The 14,451-nt window shown below is 43.7% G+C and overlaps 1 protein-coding gene across 2 annotated transcripts in view; it reads right to left on the bottom strand.

The window, feature by feature from the left end:
• LOC116939539 (uncharacterized) overlaps window positions 1-14,451 on the bottom strand; it is an 82,697-nt gene that overhangs the window by 58,078 nt on the left and 10,168 nt on the right. For both annotated transcript variants that reach the window (XM_032948054.2, XM_032948055.2), the window contains exons 2-3: window positions 6,599-6,773; window positions 5,207-5,881 (exon numbers count right to left, since the gene is read on the bottom strand). In XM_032948054.2, the coding sequence (XP_032803945.2) occupies window positions 5,207-5,881; window positions 6,599-6,773 (850 nt within the window). The remainder of the gene's footprint in view (window positions 1-5,206; window positions 5,882-6,598; window positions 6,774-14,451) is intronic.

Genomic DNA, 14,451 nt, shown 5'->3' with positions numbered 1-14,451 from the left:
TCGGTAGAGTAATAGGACATCCCAGCTCTAAAGGAAACGCTTAGTAAACAGCAACACTATTTCTCATAAACTGTAGTGCAAGCATACACGAACTATAACAGGGCCACACAGCATGCTTGCGATATACTACAGGACAGACATTTTCCTTGTTGACATTCTGTTCCTTGAATATTTTTTTTGGTATACATATGGTAGTAATTTCAAACAAGGTTGCATTATTGTGCATAAAGTGTTTAATGTAAAAAGAAAATCCTGAAGATAAATTGATGAAAGGTCAGCATGTTTGATGTTTACGTTACCATTTCACCAAGTTTGTGGGGAAAATAACTTGAGGACACAATTTCTGATTTCATGGTAACGAACAGAATGGGGTGCCCTTGGTAATACATTGTGAATCAAATAGTTGCCAGATGCTGCCGACATGAAGCGAATACTAACCAAGAGGTGAAATTACGCAATTATAGCCCCACAATTTCCGCGGCCTTACCGAATTCTAAATATCAGCATTCCAGAAAACTTCCTGGCATTAACACAATGGCTCACAGGCCTTTATCGACCAAGTGCCAGATGAAGGCCTCTCTAAATTGTGTTATTCATGGAGCACTTTTGACCATACTTGACCGCGCTTGTCAATGCGGGGATTGGTGAATGATGGGCACAAGAACTCTGGCCCAAAATCCCGTAGATGCCAAGCATTTAAACTCAGAGCTGTCACTTTCCACTGCGGCTTGAGAACCCATGCTTGGCAGAGGGGGGTTTTTAAAAGTGGGCAAGGGTTGTGGAGGGCAGTCCTTTACTACTCCACTTTCTTGACAAATGGGTCCCAGCTGATGCTATTATTCCTTTCATTGCCTTTACTAAGGGGCTCCCATCGCTCTGCCTCAGGCTCCCAGCCCTCCCACCTCTCCTCGATTTCAGGCTAAAACTGTAAGTCCAGGAAGACAAAGTTCCATATTTAAAAAAAAATAACTATTTCTTCCATCCCATGCTAGCACTGAACAATCATTCACCAACAACTTCACATTTCTCTTCTCGGTTGTGTTCTTTTCAGGAGCAATTCAAAACCATAACATCTAAATCCACGTGACACCCCATAGCAGCAGCAAAAGAAGAAAACAACCCTGAACCGGCCACTTTGAAAGTCCTTCACTGCCTCCCACGCCACCCTGCTTTGCATAGGCCCTTTAACCCATTCTTGGCAGCAGCACTGTTAAGCCGGCTACACGGCCAAGTGCGAGAGCCTGTGTAGCTGGGGGCTCCTTTGTTAAAATCGGTTGCTTGGTACGAGCTTGAAAATTCCAGGGAACAGATGGCCCCTTTGGATATCCTCATCTCCATACGGAGTGCGCTATTAACGCGCAGAGAACACTGCCCTACCAAACACGTTCACTCGGCGGTGAGCGCTGTAATACGTGTGCGTGTCAACGCCACGTCTTCAATTGACGAGTGTTGTGCGAAGCGAACGGAGATATTTAATCAAGGCTGCAGTAATGCAATTTAGATTTAATTCACTGAAAACGCTGCACAGCATAATGTTTTATATATGTGTATCATGTTTATAGATGCATATGCATGCACTTTATGCGTGCATGTCATGAATTGTTAATGAGTGCGGCAGGAAATTAAATACACAACACAGTATCACATTATATTTCAAGATAAAAACAAAGCACGAACTGAACACAAAGCATTACTGCCAAAGCGATTTCCTGCTCAAATGTTCATGAGATGTCACCAATGTTTTGCTAACAACCCAAAGCCAGTGGTGGAAAGTCCACATTCCTATGGCGAGATGGGAGGTAAGTCTACGCAGAGGACAACCACTGTTGACTTGCCACAATGTGGTAATCATTTGATCAACTCTGGAGGGATGAAGGCCAAAGTCGACCCCGCAGTACTGTGTTACAAAAAGCACATTCAGAGTGCTTGCTAATACAAAACACACACGTGGAGAGCACGTTCAGCTGCAGTGCTAAAAAGAGCATTAGGAAGCAGCAGGACGCGAACACATTGCACCAGCGGTGGGCAAAGTTCACATTTACAATGCTCCGAGGCCTCGCGGTGCAGTCTGTGTAAATTATCCTGTGAACCGTGCTTATTCCCAACAGGGTCGCACCGCACTGCCAGGCTTTTTGCTACATTCCCCTGATTAAACGAAGGCTCTTTGAACTCAAGTCGATGCTTCTGCTGTGTGACAGTGAGCCCATGTGTGCTCCTCCATCCTTAACACAATGTGTACACACGGATACAGACGCATGCATCACTGGATGTTGCTATGACCAGGGCTTAATTTCAGCCCGGGTCTGTCCAGTTCAGCGATTTTGGAAAATATTTCCGCACCCTGCACACCACATCAAGTATACATCTCACTATGGCTGCGGCTATTAAGTTATTTTGTGGAAAGTAAAGGTCTGCCCTTTGACTAAATCACCTGGAATGCGACCATCAGATCTTGCGAGTTAAGCAAAGGGGATTGAGCATGGATAAAGAGCCAGTCTGAGCATAGGGCTGCAGAGCTACAGGGTCAGCAGCAGAGAGCGTTGCAGGAAGATCAATTGTCCTCTACTTCTATCCTACGACATCTATGCTCCCCCACCTTCACCAACCCACACTGACCAGTGTCGTGAAGTAACCTCCATGACCCACATGGCATGGACAGGGCCTCATCCAAGCATTTCCAACAGGGCTGCATACGTACGCATATGCACACATGTAAACTCATATGCACAAGGAGTCAATATAGTTTACAATTTATAGGTATAACAATGCATTAATTGGCCGATTAGCATAAATTCTTAAGCTCATGACACACGCACGGGCTTGTGTGCGTAAGATTAAATCAATATACGTGGTATTCACTGTACAGTCATTTGTAAATGTGACCCCTCCAGGCAAGAGTGGCCAATCCGTTCGCCACAAGTTAGGAAAAATAATCGATCCTTGCATCGAAACCGATCCCGAATGGCAATTTGTTGAATTTCCACGGGGTGAATCATTACACCTCTCAATTACACCAGGTATAATGATAAGGTATAGCATATGAACGCACAATTATAGGGTATTTCTAACACATCATAAGGGCAGAAGAGCAGTGTCTGCAGGTAAATGGAATGGTACCCACACTTGAAAGAGCTTGAGATGTGAACATCCCCAAAAAAAGATACTTCCCGTGGTTCTTAAGAGGAGGTCAGATTAAGTCAGGCCACTGGGATGAGTAAGAGTGCTGTGACACTGACAAACGATTCAGGAAGTGACAATGTAATCCCATATTAGCATTTTTAAAGGGAAACTTAAAAGTATCATGTAAGACAGTTTTTATGTATAACCAAAAAACGCCTCTGGAGGTCAGACGTCTTTTTTCCAAGAGACCTGGGTAAAATAAATACATGGTACTCCAAACCAGTTTCTGAATGCAAACAATACAAGACAGCGAAATTACACAAACTGACAGAGGTAGAGCAAAACATAATGGAATAGCCAAAATAAATAAAACAGCCTCCAAGTAAAAGTAGAAAAATGCAAAGTTAAGCCCAAATAAACACAGGACTGAATTAAAAAGTTAAAAGTTAACTGGCCAAACTTAAATCTTAAAGCGACTTATTGCAAAAGCAAATGGCTGGTTACCAGTGCAGAAATCCGTAGTGGAAATAAAATAAAAGCACGTAATAATGATCGTGTGTCTGCATTGCGAAGTCATGCCATTGTATATTTCCTAAAAGGGGTACACTTCCCTCAAAACAAGGTGTTTTTTTATCAGCTTCCCGTGTTTGTTGTGTTCCTGTGTTATTCTAGAAATATATTTAGCCCAGTGTGTGCTTTTAAAGCATTGCACGTAGAATATTTTTAACCTGCCCTGATTTTGGCTGTAAAATGTTGGCCTTGGCTGCTGCCAAGTAAATCACTGGAGCAATAATGAGCCGTGATCTACAGCAGGTGTGGCTTCTGCACGCTCCTTAATGAAATTATTGATCGCTTAGAGGTGTGTGTGTGTGTCTCATGGAACGACATGCACGCACTAGCCCCATCACTCAAACCAAGTAGAGTTAATTTTTCATGAAATGGAATGACTTTTCTCTTCTTTGGTTCTTTCGGTAAAGTCACGTAGAATGAGAATAAAATAATAAATTGATAAAATAAAATAACACAATAATATTCTCACGACGTTTCGGCCACAACACAAGCGGCCTTCATCAGGTGAAGGGACGAGACTGTCTGGTAGGACAGCGCCAGAGGGAATGACTTTTGCTCACAGAAAATCCCCTGAGAAGTTAGGAGACCTCTGCAAAGGCCCTGAAATTTAAAGTTAACTGCACATAAAATGAACATGGACCATGTGGGAAATTGAACTAAAGAGATTACATAATTGTATTCTAGCATGCCACCTTGTCAAGAAAAGTTAAACTGTATAGCATCATTGGCACATTTCTTGTTTAAAACGGACTGCATGAATGTGTATGTCAGTGATGTCGAATGGGGAAGTACTGAAATAAATAACTTCAGACTTAGACGCATCTATTCGTCACCAAACACATTCTTGCGGAGGGAGCTGGTAGGAACATTGGGTTGCTCGGTCAATGGCCAGGGTCAACGGCGGCGTGGTGTATACCGCAAATATGCCCGACTGTGAGGGCGGGCACAAGCCGGCGTGAGTAGGTTACACGTTGAGTTTTATAAGGGCACCACGGGGTGACCAGCCCCTCCCCACCCAGCTCCACCCCTCTCACCCCCCACCCAGCCCCACCCTCCCCACCCAGCCCCTCCCCACCCAGCCCCTCCCCACCCTCCCCTCTCCACCCAGCCCCACCCCTCTCATTTTTGGATGCACGACGGACGGACGGACACAATAATCCCCTGTGGGCTGGTGTAACACTGTGTGCAGTAGGGGGCAGTGTAATAAAATTAATTGCTGTACGGTACTTCAATGCTTTTACGTCAAACTCCCCGCCTCCACCAACCAGCGTTTTTGAAGTATGGCCAAAAAACCCCATGGATCGACACAGCGTGGGAAGGCTATGAACGTGTGCATGAGAGTGTCAGGCTTCATAGGTGCTCACCTAGACCCGTCTGTCCCATTTCCTCCTGCCAGCAGCGAGCCTTGCACACTTCACGTGGCCAAAAAGTGCACTTAACCTGACATAAGCGCTGTGCTGTTATTGTAGTGTGTACCAGCGTGGCGCTGTGTGGGACTGGGGCACGCGCATTATACCTTCAGCTGTATGAGGCACGCGTCCACGTGGTGCGTGGCTCGCCGCGCGTCGCTCCCCATGAAGTCCGCCAGGGCCCTCACCCTGCCTGCCGCGTCCCGCAGCCACCCTTCCAGGGCAGGCAGGCTCAGCACGGCGCGCCAGTCGGCCCCGGAGGTCGACACGGGCGGCGGCCGCTCGTAGCAGCTGGTGTCGCCCGCACCATCATCCAGACCGCCGAGACCCGCGTCCTCCTTGTCCAGGAGAAGCCCGTCCACGGATTCATCAGCTTTGGTGCCGACCCCACTACTCGGGGTTGCGTTCGTGTTTGAGGTGTGCCAAGCGAAATCTGCCAAGCCCAGCAAGTTTCCTTCCAAATTGGCAGCTAACAGATCGACTGGCTCCGACGTGCCGTCCATTAGGCCGTGAGCATTGTCCGTGCCACACACGGCTCTGAAATCAATGCCAGGCTCTCCTCGTATTTGCCTACTCGTGCAAGCCTTCGCATCCGTCTCGTGGCCCGGAGACCCAAGAGTGTGCAGTGGCATAAGTTTGTTTTCCATCAGCGCCAAGTTGTTTCCTGCAAGATTGTGGGGTTGAGAGGGCGACTTCATATCTTTGGTAATGAATCTTATATTTGCCATCTCCTTGTCTTCCTGATGATGTTTCGTTTCCAAATATATTTGAAGTCTTTGTATCTGAAAATACATGCAGTCGTGTACACGTTATCAATGTACTGTTTACCATTTTCAACACAAAACTTCGCAATTTAATTCGAGACATTGTATTTTATTTGCATTCGTTGTGAATAAAAAATATATAATTTGCATTATCCAACTGACCAAACTTGGATTAAATTGGGACTAAAATATTAATTGTTGAAAGAATCATAAACATAAAATACCAAGAATGTGCCCTCTTCATTACCGTTACAACTGAGATAGGTCAATGACTTCACTTTTACAATGTCTGCCGTGGCAAAATGAGCAAAATTAGCACAATACCGCATTCTCCACATTAAACGATGCTCAGTAAAGTAAAACACCCCAAACTTGTGCCCCATTCACTCTTGATAGAGGCTTACATATTTGGTCTCACTTAACAGATTATGAGACGCACCCCCAAGTTTTGCCTTAAAATATGGGGGGGGGGGGGGGGACACGTGGATGGGGGGAAAGTACGTCTAACAATTTGGAGAATACGGCATGGGTTGGACGTGTACCTGGTGGTATACAAATCCACAAACATGATAAATATAAGGTTGGCATGAAACTCATACATTTCACATGATCTGGTTGCCGAACCAGCTGATAAACTGCGTCGACATATGCCAGTACACGATGTGCCTCGCACACATGCAGCGACAAATGCACTCGCCGCACTCGCCGCACTCGGGCAAGTGGATAGGCGCTTACCTCTGTGTGTTGCTCTGCATAGTCCTCCGAGGTCATTCCAGCAGGAGCCTCCATCCCAAGGGGGCAGCCGAGAGGGCAGCCACGGGCAGGGAGGTAGGATGGGTCGATGCGCAGCCTCCCTTCGCAAGAGCCGCAAGCGCTGGGAGTGGGGGTTGCCACCTCTGGGGTACACAACCTAAAACGGGACATATCATGGGGAAGAAGAACATCTCACAATACCAGAGGAGATGAGGACTATACGTAAGCGAATTGTTTTGAGTGGTGTATTATTCTGACCTCTCCCTGGAGCGCAGCTCCCTCAAAGAGAGAATGATACTGGAAAAACCAGGACAAGTGGCAATCCTAGCTGGGAGTGGGAGATTATTTATGGCTTTTTAACAAAATAAACAAATCCCCCACAGATAGCATCGCCTTCTATGATTCCATACTACTGGACATCTGTGAAAAAAATCTTCATAGCTCATCGGATTTCTCCAGGATAAATAAAGATTCCGATCCCGATTTTAGTGCCGCGGTCAGTTCGCATGTGCAACACGCAGCGATTCCCAGCGAATAAGTCGCCTAACATGTGGAGCAGTGGGTACAGCAGCAGAGGGCGGTGCAACAAAATCCATTGCCTGTGCTTCACTGCAACGCCTTCGTTAACCTGCAATGACCAACAGTACGGTCAAATAATCCCCGCGTTTCCACTCGGCGTTGGAGGCCCTCATCCAACGGTGGGTCGACAACAGGGGGCTGCACGTGTGCAGACTGCAGAAACAGATTACACAAATGCAGCGTGTAGCTACTGAATATAACAATATAGTAGAGTACTATTTTAGAAAGGCCACAGTTATAGTGCACGGTGTGGAATATAAAAGCTAAGAAATATATAGTACGTAAATAAGGATTGTATACTGCATGGGTATTTCTGCAAAATATTCTAGACTCACGGGCAGCAATCTTGATTTGAAGCTTTCGTGACTGCAGGAATCCATACTCTTTGGTTCTTTCGGTAAAGTCACGTAGAAAAATAATAATAGATATATTCTTATTTTTCTACGTGATTTTACGGGCAGCAGTTTCATATGTTTTAAACAGCGGACTGAATGTGAGCATCTTGCCCATCTCGTTGTAATCAATCGCAGTCATTGGGCTAGACCAGTGGTCGGCAGCCAAAATAACAAGAGACCTTTTTTTCGAATTCGGTACAAAAAAGCGAAATATTTCGAGCGTCGTAATGCATGTGAATACAAGACGGTCCTTAAATAATAACGTCAAACCATATTTTGTTTTGTAATAATCATTTTAAGATCGGCACACGCACAATGATTTGTAATGCCGCATTACAAATGATTGTTGGGCTTGGAGACGTTCACCGTTTATCGAAAATAATTAGGAGCGGTTTTTTTTACTTAGCAATTATAGTGCTGGGAGCCACGAAACAGTCCTTAAAGAGCCGCACGCGGCTCCGGAGCTGCCGTTTACCGATCCCTGGGCTAAGGAATTCCTCCGGTATAAATACATATTCTGATTCTGAATGTTTGCGAGAAGACTCGGATAAAATTCACCAAACAAAATCTGCAGGAAAAAAACGCCCTCCGTGTGATCTGCGTGGAACTAAACGAAACTATTTTAAGCTATTTTTTTATTTTACCAGGTAATTCCCACTTATCTATATAACTATTTTTCCAGAAGCGACCTGGCTACAAATAATACATGAACTAAGCCGCTTATCACAAGGACATGTATAGCAGCCAAACAATCTAAACGCATGTTTGTAAATGTGGAGGGAAAAACTGGAGGACCCGGATAAAAATCCACGCGACCACGGGGAGTGTGAACACGCAAACTCCAAATATACAGCAAGCATCAGGGTCAGGGTCGAACCCACGCCTCCTGTATACCAGGCGAGGTAGTTAACATCTTGCCACAACGGCAAGAACAACATCTCTGCGGCTAAAATCGCCACGGACGTCCACAAAACAGAACACCCCCCCCGCCCCCCAAAACACAGTCAACCGCAAGCACAGCCCTGGGCCAACAACTCATTCCATGCTTATTGACACAATTCAAAAACATTTACGTATAAGCCACATTATACCCACATTGTCGGGGGTGGGGGGGGGCTAAGACAATCCAAAGAATGCAATTTACTATATTGCAAATCGTGATATAAGACAGCCACACGGCGCGCGTGTTGTTAACACGTGAGAACCAAGGGCAAAGCCTTCTTCTGTCAGCGGACGGAGCAGCTGCCAGCCATAGAGGGGACGCACAATGCAGGGTGGCGACCCGGTGCAGTCTCAGCAAGCGCACAGAATATTTAAAGAGGCAAACGGAATGACATAATTCAAAGTCGATGGCAGACCTTTGGCTCAGGCTGCCGACTAAGGTACGGGCAATACAATTAGTCTCAGAATTAACCGAGCTAGCAATTGTGAGAGGCGCCCGCATCAATGATACTGGCATTAAACGTGAACGTATATAATTATTTAAGGAATCATTGATATCCATACTGTTTTTGTCCAAAATCACCGTTGTCTTTTTTTATTTACCTTGTACTATATGTGTTAACTATCTTGTTGCCGGAGAACGTTTTCACGTGAATTGAATAGAAAGTTACTGTGCTCTTTTTACCGTCACTGGTACACACTCAACACAATATGGCAGTGCAGTGCAGTACAAACACAAACGGATAAAAAAAATCCACTGCCAAAATTTACGAGTGTATTTTTATTGGCAATGAAACACATTGTATGCAAACTTTGTAAAAAAATATATATGGTGCAATTATAGACTTTAAAAATAACACTTTTACAGTTATAATTCACAGCACTTCATAGTATGTCAAATCGTTGAAAAAGCTAAGTCCACTCACGAGTCAGGGAAGTAATTGAAATTGCATTATCTTTGTTGCTCAAGTGCACAACGAACGCAATATATATGAATAAATAATGAACTCGAACAGTGATGCCTCCTAAGTCAGTGACATTCAAGCCATCAGTGTTTCCAGCCAGAAAATATTACGAGCACATTGCCATGCAATGTTCAATTCTTGCAATCTCTTTTACAGGTCACTTCTTAACTGTAGCCCCCAAGCATATGAAAACAAACCCCAATAATTATTTTTTCTCAGTAGAACAACACTTACTTTCAAGTTACATTTTCAAATAAATCTCGAGCCAAATTCTAAATTGCGTTCGTATTTTCCAGATGTCTGTAAACATTAATCAGAGTTCGTAACATCCCGTGAATGTCTGCTGTTATTAGTTATTGTCGTTGCTGGTGAACAGTCACTGCAAAGCATCTGCATTCTTTTTTTAGAACTTTGTACCGATGCTGTTAGGAAGGTGGCAGGTTGGTTGAGAGTTCAAAGTTCCGGGCTGGCACTGTTTGAGGCCTGGATTTGAATTGAGGTGACCGCATGTGATTAACCCAGGTTTTCAAGTGTCGCAGGTTGATGGTTTCAGCCTGGTCACCAATGACTACACACAAAACACCCCATCATATTAATTTTGGTTTTGCACTTCATTGGCCAAAGTTTAAATGCGACTGTCTTGAGATGATATCTGCTTCAGTGAAATGTTCCTTAACAAGGTGGCGGTTGTCATCGTGTCTGAAGGATTCTTTACAATCGGGACATTTTTGAGAAAGAAAACAAAACTATACAGGATATATATTTTTTAAAAACCTGACGCTACCAGGAGAATAAAATTGGAAATACAATTTAAAATCACAGCTGTGGTTCTTTTTTGTATACAGAAACACACTTTGACATGTTTGGATTATTAATGACAGCCAACATTTTCAAGATGTTATACAGCGTAACTGATGGTTAGGGTGGGTAATAAATGTGCACTTAAAATGCTGCTGACGCGAGCCTTTTGATTGCACTGATGAAAACATATATAGCCTTCTCAGAGGAAACTCTTCTCTCTAACTGAATAAGAAATACGCAGCAAGTAGCCACGTTACGGTCAAAGCTTTAAGCTTACATAAAAAATAATATGTAAAAGTTATCTGATGTGTTTTTTTGTTGACGGCTAAACTGGTAACCTTCACCCCTTCCATAAAACAACACGAAGGAATGTGAGATAAAGATGCATCTCACATTCTGTAGATTCATACACCATATGTTGTATGTAATGGGTTCATGTCACGTGGCTTTCCCTTCAACTCTAATTCATAATCGGAAGAAAAACAACTGCCCATTTTGCCCTCTTCAATTTTAGTACAATTTGTGTATACTTTACAGTATATTGTACGAGCAGTGTGTTTATAGATAGTATGTCCTTTTCGATTTAAAGCTTTCGTGACTGCAATGATTCATCTTCTTTGGTTCTTTCGGTAAAGTCACGTAGAATGAGAATAAAATAATAAATTGATAAATAAATATTTTATTCTCATTCTACGTGACTTTACCGAAAGAACCAAAGAAGATGATAGTATGTCCTATTTTCTAATCGGATATGGCCACTGCTGCATGATTAAATATACGATTAATATTTTTGGATAGGATCAAGAGTGTAATGATCGATGTTTTTTGTCTTGCATATATTTTTTGAATGGGCTCTCGTGACCCCTGCAGCCACTAGAGACCGCCACATTCAGCTGCTCATGTTTAAGCAAAAAAGGTTAATCTAAGCCCTCCCTCAAAATGCTATAGGGTTGTAAGAAATGTATTTCTTTTAAAATTATTTTGCTCTTTCTGTTAATTATAATAGGACTAAAGAGGGCTGAGCTGTGCTGGGAGGAGGGCTCTGGGTAGTGGTGAGGGTGGGGGAGCAGGGAGCCCCCCACAGACACCTTTTTACGGTCTACAGTCTGTGCACATTCAGCGTCCTTCAATTACACGGTGACATACCGACATACCATACCCATTAGCCAACTGACATAGGCTACCAATTAATAGTGATATCATCACTGTTCGATAAGCCAGTTCAAATATACTGACAGGATAACAATAAGACCCTCACCAGATTATGTAAATCACACTTCATCGCTAGCCACATCAGTGAGCACCAATGTATGATCGTGACAAATACAATGCCTAACATTTGATAAATAAAATGTGGCTATTTTATGCAATTTTGTTTATATTTGATGAAAATCATTACAATAAGAGTGCTTAAAAAAAAACCCGTGACATTTCTAAATGCACTGCCTGATGGAGGCCTACTCATGCAGAGCCATTAATGGGGTGGTTTGACCATACTTCACCACACTTCTCAGTGTGGGTTGATGAGGGGTGTGTAGGACCAATTCGAATATCAATCGCGACTAATGTTAGTTCTGGCCAGATATTAACTACCTCGCCTGATATGCAGGAGGACATGGGTTTGATCCCGACCCTGTTGTATATTTTGAGTTTGTATGGATTCTTCTCCGGCTCCTCTGGTTTTTTCTCCACATTTCAAAAAATGCACTTAGAGTATCTGGCTGCTATACATTTCCAAACGATAAGCCACTTCGTTGAGCTATCATTTGTGGCCAGGTCACTTCTAAAAAAAGAGCTATATAGCTGTCAGTGCGCCTTAGCTGGTAAAATAAAACAAAAGTTTAGATTAATTCACCACTCCATGTAAATAGTTTTATGTAGTTAAAAACACACAAAAATGCCAAAACACATGAATAATTATATGGTGAAAATATAATCCAATTATAAATGTGAGCCTAGAGTTACTATATTATCTTGCAATAGGTGTTCTTACACAATATAATCCCTGACTTGGCTCAAACATAATGCCACCATTACCATGGTTACTAAGCTCTTAATGTATAACATTACCATCAGCTGAATTTGAAACAAATGTTGGATGACTTAGTGAAGGTTATTTTCCATATATATACCTTCATTGTATTACAGCTGATTGTTGCGGAGAAAAAAAACAATCGATCAATGTATCACATGTCTACGCATTAGCAGGCCACAATTACGCCTAAGACCCCAATGGACTAACCATAATTTATCTTCGTTCCCCTTTAGCACCGTACGTTGGTGGCCTCTCTCTCATTCACGGCACACCGAGCTGACGTGAGAGTGAGGAGGTGGATAATGAAGAGACATTATGCATAGTCTCGGCTGGACAGGGCAGCCTCCATCACGGGTTTGTTAATTATGGCCGTGTGGTCAGCACATGGGGCACACATCGCTGCAACTTACAGTAGTAACACGGTGTGTGTAAATACTGCATTCAGTATATAGGGAGGGCGGTGGCACAGTGGTTAACGCCTGGTAACCTGAGTTCCATTCCCTACCAAGGCTCACATTTGTTCCAAGTACGGTAATATCTGAACTTGTTTTGTGGCGCCCACTCCCTCACCCCTCCCCCGCTATAATTCAGCAGGCCACGCTAACCAGTGTGGTGAAGCATGATCAAGCAAACCCCATGGCCAACATCACGCTGGGAGCTCTTCATCAAGTAATGGATTAATAAAAAAAGGCTGGCAAATGTTAGTCTTTACTTTTCACTATACAGTACAGTAAAATGCAATGCTGGGAATTACACTGAAAGAAGAGAAAGATGGAAAGGAAAGAGAATTTGAGAGACGATTCCAGTAAACACAACGTTGGGCCAACGTCAGCATGTGGTTGGAACCGTTGGGCCAACATCGGCCCAATGGTCCCCATGCTTACTGGGATATTGGCTGTTACGGAGAGTAAGTGGCACTCTAGAAAGGGTGACGTGGCCGATGGTTGAGACTGTAGGCAAAGTGGCAGTGAGAGGAGAGGAAGTGCCCAAGACGAGAAGCGCCGTGGAGGTGGGGCGATGAGATGAGCACGTGCAGGAGTGAGATGGATTCTGACGTCATGATAGTCGCAGCGTGGCGAGGCCTTCACCCAACGGTGGATGAACACTGGATGATGATGATGATTGTGATGAAATAGGGTGGTAAATGTAATTGAGATATCTTCATTTGAAGCTTTCGTGACTGCAGGAATCCATACTCTTTGGTTCCTTCGGTAAAGTCACGGAGAACGAAAATTAATAGATCACGACGTTTCGATCGCAGCACAAGCAACCGTCATCAGGTGAGACAAACACAGCAGGAGAATTGCTGACGCGTCAGCGTGACTTTACCGAAAGAACCAAAGAGTATAATTGTGATAGCTGACTTATGCACGAACTATTTAACAGTGCGGTACAACAGGGTGCTCCAGATTTCTTGTACCCCCATTTTATTCTCTAAATAAAAAAAATAAAGTAAAGTTTCTTTAAAACGAAAATGAATATGCAAAGCAAAAAACATTTTTGGGGTAAATTAATTACGAGTCACGAGACATCTGGACCACCCTGTATTGTTGTACTTTACACAACAACACTGGTTAAAATAGCGAATTCTGCTACAGATTATGATTAGTACAACCATACGGGCCTTCTCAAAAGCAGATCAGGCAAGCGTAACTTGTTCATACCTAATTATCAAAGCGTATGGCTCATTCCTAGTTCACAAGCGTTTGAATGCCCGGACGGTATCTGGGGGTCTCTACGTTACGCAACTTTCTGCTGCCATCTCCCACAAGCGTGGTGGTAAAGCATTAACGCGCCTGCAGTACTCCCACAGGTCGTGTACCAGATCAATCATTACAACAGCAAAAATCTATCATTGATACAGTGTAAAAAGAAATACCGGGGTATGGTCAAACCACCCCCATGACCAACTCAGGTGAGAGAGCCCTTCACCCAGCAATGGATTTTACAAAGGGTTGGACAGTAGATAACTATACTGTATTCGTATTTTATGTCATTGGTAGAGGTCAGTACATTATTTTTAAACAGAGTAGAAAGAATGAACCCTTCAATGACCCGCCTCCATTGCGCATAGGCAGGCCAGAGAGCTAGATTGCTTTAAAGAAGGGTCATTGCCCG

Source organism: Petromyzon marinus, chromosome 6 (assembly GCF_048934315.1).
Source record: "Petromyzon marinus isolate PM22_M1 ecotype Great Lakes invasive population chromosome 6, UKy_Petmar_22M1.pri1.0, whole genome shotgun sequence".
NCBI classification, from domain to species: Eukaryota; Metazoa; Chordata; class Hyperoartia; order Petromyzontiformes; family Petromyzontidae; genus Petromyzon; species Petromyzon marinus.
The sequence above is the reverse complement of the archived record's forward strand: the minus strand, read 5'-3'. Positions and strand labels throughout refer to the sequence as shown.